Source organism: Kryptolebias marmoratus, linkage group LG2, assembly GCF_001649575.2.
Source record: "Kryptolebias marmoratus isolate JLee-2015 linkage group LG2, ASM164957v2, whole genome shotgun sequence".
NCBI lineage: Eukaryota > Metazoa > Chordata > Actinopteri > Cyprinodontiformes > Rivulidae > Kryptolebias > Kryptolebias marmoratus.
The window spans coordinates 10,425,721-10,434,442 of NC_051431.1; the positions used below are offsets into that span (position 1 = coordinate 10,425,721).

The 8,722-nt window shown below is 39.5% G+C and overlaps 2 protein-coding genes across 3 annotated transcripts; one reads left to right on the forward strand and one right to left on the reverse strand.

The window, feature by feature from the left end:
• The first annotated feature begins 367 nt into the window (after positions 1–367).
• smim8 (small integral membrane protein 8) lies at positions 368–1,379 on the forward strand. Its single transcript, XM_017424609.3, has 2 exons — positions 368–797; positions 1,079–1,379. Exons 1-2 carry the CDS (start codon positions 669–671, stop codon positions 1,235–1,237), a joined length of 288 nt encoding a protein of 95 aa, XP_017280098.1. The 5' UTR covers positions 368–668; the 3' UTR covers positions 1,238–1,379.
• A 397-nt stretch (positions 1,380–1,776) lies between these two features.
• On the reverse strand, positions 1,777–8,447 carry ddx51 (DEAD (Asp-Glu-Ala-Asp) box polypeptide 51). 2 transcript variants are annotated; one of them, XM_017424608.3, is made up of 16 exons: positions 8,219–8,447; positions 7,697–8,001; positions 7,149–7,306; positions 6,909–7,059; positions 5,819–5,964; positions 5,642–5,713; positions 5,108–5,214; positions 4,675–4,783; positions 4,447–4,592; positions 4,183–4,372; positions 3,972–4,087; positions 3,765–3,881; positions 3,090–3,191; positions 2,921–2,984; positions 2,003–2,137; positions 1,783–1,897 (listed from the first exon to the last, which is right to left on the reverse strand). In XM_017424608.3, the coding sequence occupies exons 1-16, from the start codon at positions 8,239–8,241 to the stop codon at positions 1,880–1,882; spliced, it is 1,959 nt and encodes a 652-aa protein (XP_017280097.1). In that variant the 5' UTR covers positions 8,242–8,447; the 3' UTR covers positions 1,783–1,879. The 2 variants fall into 2 exon arrangements, with proteins under 2 accessions (XP_017280096.1, XP_017280097.1); XM_017424607.3 differs by having other exon boundaries at positions 1,777–2,137.
• Positions 8,448–8,722: the final 275 nt, after the last annotated feature.

Sequence of the window (8,722 nt, forward strand, 5' to 3'; positions counted from 1 at the left end):
TTTAATGAGTTTTCACAAATCAGAAAAAGGTTTCACAAATCCCAATCATGGTTTTACTAATTTATCTGGAAGAGGAGAATAATCCAGTCCAGGTTTGAAGTGTCTAGGATTTGTAGTTTTTTAATTAGAATCAATTAAAGACACGGATGGTAGTGAAAAATTAGGTGGAATCGCCCTTTAGCTATTCGACGCTAGAATTTGATGCCAACTTCAGCGTCGTAGGGGACGAAAGGCTCATGTCATGTGATTGTTTTTGTAATATATCTTCTGGCCACAAGAGGGCAATGTGAGCCTTTACCTCTCCCGACGCTACAAACATTTAGTGGACGGACACAAAGACGTCTGTGTCAATATTTGTTTCGTGTGTGCGATGAACTGGCGACCTATCCAGAATGTATCTGCCTCTCAGGCACTAGACTCCCCCCTGCGACTCTGAACAGAGCAACGAAAGTAGAAAATGGATGCATTGATGGATATTGGTGAAACCAGTAGATGGCAGCATTGAGACACCATAAACATAAGCAGCTGGAAAACCCGAAGAAGAAGACTCAAGAACATTTGAGCTAAAATGAGTTAGCTAGCAGAGTCGTAAAATGATCAGTGGGCGTTATTCGATCTTCTAAATTCTTATAATTGTACCAAAGAGTTCTGTATCATTTCGACCGGATATGTCGGATAAAGAGACCGGTAAAGGGAAGGAAGGTCCGGGAGAGAAAGGCTTCCGAACCCCCGGGCTGAGGGGGGCGCAGACGACCACACTGTTCCGCGCTGTCAACCCTGAACTCTTCATCAAACCTGTGAGATACCATACATAAGACTATATATATGGAATAACATCGACTATATATACTGTATAGCCTTTGTTATAAAACTTGTCTTAAATAATTTCTTCACTTTTTTCCTTTTTAGATTTGTGTTTTGATGTTTTAGTTTCACCTCAACATTTCATACTAGTTTAACAGATATAAAACTGGATTTAAACTTATACTGGATGTGTCAGCAGTGAAATGTTGATCCCAGTACTTCTTATTCTGTTGAAACACTGTGGATTTTAACACAGAGTTGTGTCGTTTTGCAGAACAAGCCCACGATGGTGTTCGGACTGGTGGCCATCACTCTGAGTGTGGCTTATTTGGGCTACATGCATGCGATGAAAGAAAACGACCAGCAGCTTTACGAGGCCATCGACAGCCAAGGAGAGAAATACATGAAGAGGAAAACTTCCAAATGGGACTGATGGCACTGCATTGTGTGCTACACTGTGTGTCGGAGACAGTAAACATTAAACTAATATGTGTTGTAAAGACAGACTGATTGAAATAAAGAGAAGTCAACTGAGTTCTGAAGAGCTCGGCTGTCTGACCCTGTGCATACAGCAAGTTATGATGTGTTTAGGTTTAAATTCTGGGTATTAAAGTACACCAAACTAGGTACTAACAGGTTGACATTTTCTCATTTCATCAGTAGGATGGTGGTCTGCATTAAGTAGCTAATTTATAAATACTACAAACACATACACGAGGCTCACAGTAAAATTAACCATTGCAACAACATTGTTCATCTTGTGCTTATAACAGTAAGCAAATATTCAAGGAAGAGAATGTTGTCATATCAGTTCTGCCCTGCAAAGCAGAAGCTGTGTGATTATTTTACACAATGACCTCTCCAATACTTTGTCTAATAAATCCAATCCTGTTATTTTAAGACCGACGTCAAGCTGAACATTAGCAATTAGCATTTGTCTTCACATTTGTTGTCTCTGTAAACAAGCAAGAATTACTGTTATAAACTAAGTTTGTGTTTTATTTAAACAACAAAAATACAAAAGTCAAATTGAGCATGAAAAGTCAAAGTGGGACGATAGACAGTTGCTGCTTCATCATCTGGCTTTCTCATCCTGCAGAAAGAAAGAACAGTCAGGGCAGATTTTTTTTAACAAAATCCTAATTTAAAGAAGACAAAAGCATCACTATTTATTCACTGAAGGGGTTTGGGATGGTACCTTAATAACACGAGCCAGCTCTTGCAGAATTTGTTCATACTGGGCTTCCATACTCTTTAGGGTCTCTGGTTTGACCACTTGCTTTTGGATCCCGGGGCTTCCTGCTTCCACCACCATTTGGAGGAAATTCGTCTCCTAAGAGGGGGTCATAAAAACAAATTTTTTTTACAGTGTAAAAATACTGAGCACTGAAATGTGTCGGGACCTTGCACAAACAAGGGAAAACGTGTAGTTTGTAAAACTAAATTGTTCTATATTCATAGTTGCAATATAGGTCTGCAGTTTTAACTTGAACCCCCAAAAGACTGGTTCTCTGCTGCAGATGTTTCTAATGGTTTAGATTTTTGCCTGTTTTATGGGAAATGAACTTAAACCTGTTATAGCTGGTGAATAAAAATACGTCTTTTACCTTTTATATGGATTTTGTATTCATATTGAAACAAATATCACAACTTAAAATTTTAGATTTGTGTAGCAATTTAGTGATTAAGTCAGGTTTTCTGCATTGTGAAGTTATTTGTATCACATATACAGAATTACACTGTAATATTGTGTTGTATTACATCACACTTTAAACCTTTCAATAATCCCAGATCTATCTGGTGTGTTCCTTGGTCTTCATGAGGCTGTTTGATCATTAATGTTCTGTAGCATTATCTGGATTTATACTGAGATTAAAGTACACACAGCTGGACTATTTACTAATAAGATGACTTTTTAAGGTAATTGATTGGATTTTAGTTATTTATTTTTTTTATTTAGTTAAAAAAAAAATCATTTTTCTTCCACTTCACAATTATAATAAACCAACTTTGTGTTGGTTTACCACATAAAATCCAAGTAAATTACTTTAAAGTTGAAAACTTTAAAGGTTGTGAATACTTTTTCAAGGCAGTGTATCATATTAGATCTATGCACCTGCACTCTGAGCAGTAAAGTGAAGGCCAGTCCTGCCTTCCCTGCTCTCGCTGTCCTTCCAATCCTGCATGACGACAAAGAAGCCAGAACAGAGTGTCACTTCATCAGGAAAAGAATGGGGAACATTACGAAGAATCGCAATAAAACTTTGGAAAACGGAGCTGCCTACCTGTGAATGTAGGTCCTGATGTACTGCGGAGCGTCGTAGTTGACAACACATTTGACCCCGTTGATATCGATGCCTCTGGCAGCTGCGTCAGTGCTGATCAGCCTATTGGACGAGGTGAGAAATGATAGGGCCTTTCTGACTTTGTTAAAATAACCAAAAGAAATCCGAAGTCAGGCAGAGCGAGCTGCACATCTCTATCATCACACTGATCCAAAGCTCACTCAGTTTAACTTGTATGAGGGCATAAATGTAACTGGTTGCTGGTCGTAAACAGTTGGCCAAATTTGGCAAAAATATTCTTCTATAAAACTCTGTCAAAAGATACTTTAAAAGGGCTTTTTCTTCTTTTCCCGATGATAAAAAGTTTTTGTAGCCAATTGAACAGTGATACTGCCTTGGCATGACAAGCACACTGGCTAGTGACCAAATAATCTGATGCCAGATTCTGGTTCAAAGATGCAACAAAAGTTTAACTCTCGCTCATATTTTATCATTTTATTATGGTTCATTTTACTAATCTTCTCAGACCTGACAAAAAGTGCGTTATAACTTGTTTTAGTTACGTCACACAAGTGATTATCATCTCTTCTACACCTGAATATCATTAGATAATAACTACGTGCAGGTGAAAATAAATAAATGTTAACAATCCCTGAGTTGCACGCCAAAACTCACAGCTGAATCTTTCCCTGCTCGAAGTCCTTCAGCGTCTTCTTCCTCTCACCGGGGGAGAGTCTGGAGGAGAACTCGGCTGACTGAACTCCACCAAAGAGCTTCACTAAAAGGTACAGTCTGGGAGATACAAAGTTCACACAGCTAAAGGGACACGCGGTGAATTATTCAGTAAAAATGTCAGTGGTGTGATAAAAACTGGCAGCCGACCTGTGTGCCGTCTCTCTGGAGTTCGTGAAACAGAGGACGGGGCAGAGCTTCATACAAAGGATGAAGTGAAGGATGAGGAGAGGCTTCTTGTCCATCGTACAGGATACATAATACTCCTAAAAAACACAAAAGTAGACACATTCATTATTCGTCCGCTTCCACTAATTTGTTTGGCTGCATTCCATCCTGAAAGTCATGGGTCAGCACTCACCGTGAGCCCCTGGGGGAAGTCAAAGCGGTCTTGTTTCTGGGAGGGGTCTGCTGCCGTGCTGTTGGACGGGCTGTGAATGGAGCTGAAGAGCCGGGGCTGGTGGAGGCCCAGCTGCTGCAGCTTCTCCGGGTTCTGAGTGAGAGTAGCAGAAAACAGCAACTTCTGCAGCGGCATCTGAGGTGGAGACAGGCTGAGAGGAAAAGCAGGGATTTTTAGTTCTCACCGTTACACAGCTTTATGGCTGGGTTCCTCACTGTGACTCACCTGGCTGCTGTGATGTGAGCTGCTTCTGTTCTCCTGAAGATGCTCGTGGCTTCTGGTACAGCTCCCGAGCCGTACACCTCCTTCACGACCTGGCTGAGCCACGACTGGTGCATGCTGTCAATCATCCTGTCCGCCTCATCGATAATCTTAGTACAAAAGTACAACATAAAAGTAACTTATTTCCACCACTGTCAATACACATAAGTTTGACTTTTTTAGGGAACTTACAAGAAACCTGAGTTGCTTTAGACATAATCCTGAGTTTTTGTTGATGTGATCCACCAGTCGACCTGGAGTAGCCACGATTATGTCTGCTGCACTGCGCCTCACGCTCCCCCTGGAAAATCCATCATTAGTACAGAGGATCTGCAGGTGGTCCAGTCTTTTAGAAAGTGAACAACCTACTGACACCGTCGGATCACAGTTGTAAAGTTTAAGCTGAGGCCAACTTTTCTGTTAAAATGCTGCCAGAACTTTATGCCCTTTAAAGAATCTACTTTACAAATTGTACGGTTCCAAGGCACGAAAATGTCAAACTCTATACTGATATTAAAGAAAACACTTGAAACTAAAATTAATACCAAGAAGGAAAAATCTTTCAGTAAGCATATATAATTTTAAATGAACTGCTCTGGAATGTCTTTTCAGCTTTAGTTCCCACCTTTGCTCAGAGAGTGAAGCCTGCTCTGCAGCAAACGACTTCTGACCCGCCAGCATCAGCACTTTCAGGGGAGTTCCGCCAGCATATGATGTGAACACTTTATAAACCTGTGCAAATAAACAAGAAGCTTTTAGTCTTGTCAGGAATTCAAATGAAGTGACAGTTCAAATCTTTTGTTCTGAGGAAAGGTTATAAACAAATAATATTGTACCTGTCGTAGATAGCTTTTTAAACTAGGTCAGTTTGAAGAAAAAGAGGTTAAATCTGACGAGGCAGATGAGCTAATAGTGAGTTTGAGTGGGGCTGTGACCTGCCATGAACTTTTTGAAACTAGAGTTATTTTAAGATGGCAGCAATCCCCTTTGATTTTAGCTTAGCACAGATTAGCCTTTAGCTCATCTGTTTGGTCTAATTTTAATCTATTTCTTCAGACTCAGGCGGTTCAAAGGGCTATCCAAAACAAGTAAGATATGTATTATTTATAAGCTCTCACAGAACAACCTATTTAAGATAAATATTTCAGAAGTTTCTGACCTGCTGAGCAAGCTCTTTGGTTGGCAGTACGGCCAACGCTCGGACTTCACGCACCACCCTTTGCATCAGTACCTGAAAACAATCCCACAATGCATCTTTTACATGCAGCAGGACCTGCACTTACAGTGTGCACGGATTGTTCCATATGGTCCTAAAAAATAAAAAGGGCCTGCTCACCTGTATGACAGGTATGACAAATGAAAGAGTCTTGCCGCTGCCTGTCGGCGCAGACACACAGATGTCTCTGGGTCTGTAGCCTCCTCCACCGATCAGCAGCCCATGCTGTGCACCCTCTAAGATGGCTGGGATCACCTCTGCTTGGACTACACAAACATCAATGACATTTTTTTCTTGTTTCGGTGAAACAATCGCAAAGCTTTTTTAACACCTATGATCATTTCCAGGTTAAATATTTTGTCTCCCACGCAGCACTGCTCATCATTTAAACAGAACATACACTTTTTTCAGTGAAAAAAAACACTAAATTGCTTTAGAACGGCTTTTTTTTTTTTAAAGGCCGTAAAATAATTAGGTATTTTGTATTTATCAAAACATAAATAATGTCTTGTCACGGTAACTCCAGGTACAACTATAGGGTGTCAGTTCTTACAGAAGTGTATCACCAAAACTGCTTTAGTGTTATTTTTAATTCTTGTAGGAAAACCTAACCTGCCTGAGGTATGAAATTGAACAAATCTTTCCCCAAATAAATAAAAATATGATTTTTTTATGTCAGCAGCTGTGATTAATTATGTAGCCTAGAACAAAAACAAATTACTGTAAATAATTAGCTTTACTAGATTTAATCGAAGTCAGTGTTTCCCCAATAATGGGGGTCTGAGGGTGGGGGTGCGATCCCTTCTTTCTCGCCTAATGTTTGGACTTTTAATGTTATGAACTCATTTTCTCATTGCAGAGTAAACAAATTGTGCTTCTGTAGTGATTAAACAGAGCATGACGGTGCAACAGAAAATGAGAAATGAGGACAGAAAGAAACATGACAAGGATGAAATGGAAAACAGGAAATGGTTTAAATCTAAACAAAAACACAGAGACAGCCACTAAACTCCAAAATACAGAAATGTGATAATTTTGTTTTATGATACTCAGCTCTTAGATTTACAGTGAGTGATGGAAAATAACAAGAGACACACGGTTTAGCAGATGTCAGTTGTTAAAGTTAACACCTGTTAACTGAAAGATAACTTGTGTTTGTGGAACCAGCTTCACAATCTAAACTCCAAAACACAAAACTGTGTTTCTCTACCTGGAAAGAAGTGCTGAATCCCATTAGTCTCCAGTTTTTTCAGGAGTTGAGCACAAACCCCTGAGACAGCAGAAGTGGGTACTAGGTTGCTTTTAATGTCTCTGTGAATCACATCAGGCTCAGCGAGCCACTGAGGCAGGACTCTGTGTACCTGTAGACAGAACAAGAAGGATCAGATGAAAAGAATCTTATTTCTACTGTAGACCACCTGGCCCTTTCAGCACCATCGTATCATTGTACCTTCTGAAGAGCCTTGCTCTCAAATCCACCAAGAACCGTAAATCCTGCTGGGACAGAAGTTTTCTCTGGGCTCCGTGTTGTTTTATCTGCCTCTTCCAGTTCTTGTCCTTCTTTGTACTCTGCTCCATCTCCTTTGCTGACTGGAGAAACACCTTCAGCTAAATTCAAAGACAGACAAAGTGAACCCGGCGAGACACATTTTGGTAACATTACAGTAGTTAGAAGGCACTTTTAAAGAAAGAAAATAAAAAAACATAAAAGTTGACCCCTCCCCTACAGATAAAACCCATTTCAGCAGATTGTGAGTATAAAGTGCTACAAAGTGCATGTGAAAATAAAAGGAGATTTACTGTTTGTATGTTTTAATGTAAAACACATTGCAACACTTAGAACCAAAGGTTCAAAACTAAAATATAATTTCTTATTGACCTTGCTTGCATGGTTCACTTAGAAAAGAAACCCAGTTAAACTGTTAAGGAAATGCTATGAACATTAATTATATGCGGATCAAACGAAACAAGTGAGCAGACATACAGATAATAACACACCTGGCTGTTTCTTCTTCTTCTTCTTCTTCTTTTGTTTTGCATCACAACTGTCAGGGTCTGAATCACACAAAGCTCCGGCTTCCAATTTCCTCTTTTTTAAGTGGAGATGCTCATGACTGTTGTCCTTGTCAGCTTCTCTTTTCTTCTTCACATCCTGCTGCTCGGTTTGTTTATCGTGCACGGATTCTTTCAGCTCTGTCAAACTCTGTCTCTGCTTCTGTTTCACCTTCTGCTGCAGTTTAGCCAGCAGCACCTGACTCTGAGACTCCCGTGAGACGGTTCCTTCTTCCTCTTCTCCAAGATACCTGTAAACATCCCAGTCATTGAAAAATTTATCACAGACTTGCAATCATAACATTCCATCTAGATTTATGTTGACTGACGAATGTATTTGAAAGTAATTTGGAATCGGTTTATGATTATGAAATTTAGATTATTTCCCGTTTCTAATTCCACCTGCCGGGCTCATTAAAGTGACAAAATGGACAACCTAAAATAAGAAAGCAACAGCTATTTGCCTACCTGTGCACAAGAAACAGAGACATTTCAACTCCAAGACGAGTCTCTAAAAAACAAGTTAATAGTTTCCAGCTTCCCGCATTCAATATATGTTAATACCCGTCCAAAAAGAATAAGCAATGTTTGTTGTTGTTGTTTCTGTTTAGTTTTACTAAACAACAAATCTCAAACTGAAAAACAAAATCTACAAATTCACATGTTGGACTGGGCACAGGATTATTACGTCACTAAAAGCAGTCGTCGCATATTTTTGGCATCATTTGGACGTGTACAAATTAACCTCAATTTTATATGCTAATTAAGTTTCGTTTAAAACTGATAGACTAGTACAGCTAACGTAATAACGTAAACATGTGATATAATATATTTAAAGGACGATAAAATGAACGATAACTGAATTGTAATCTATTTGTTTTTTAGCCACAACCCTTCCGTTTGGCTCTGTCCGCGCGATGACGTTACCCAATCAAAACGAAGCTGCAGAATTTTAAAACATACTAGTACACA

Bases quoted from the DNA above. Each gene is read 5' to 3' on its own strand.
- smim8 (XM_017424609.3), top strand. From the start codon at position 669: ATGTCGGATAAAGAGACCGGTAAAGGGAAGGAAGGTCCGGGAGAGAAA. The intron at 798-1,078 runs GTGAGATACCAT...GTCGTTTTGCAG, and splicing joins CTGAACTCTTCATCAAACCT to AACAAGCCCACGATGGTGTT.
- ddx51 (XM_017424607.3), bottom strand. From the start codon at position 8,241: ATGTCTCTGTTTCTTGTGCACAG. The intron at 5,965-6,908 runs GTAGAGAAACAC...ATGTTTGTGTAG, and splicing joins GATTCAGCACTTCTTTCCAG to TCCAAGCAGAGGTGATCCCA. The intron at 3,192-3,764 runs GTGAGTTTTGGC...CTCGTCCAATAG, and splicing joins GAGCAGGGAAAGATTCAGCT to GCTGATCAGCACTGACGCAG.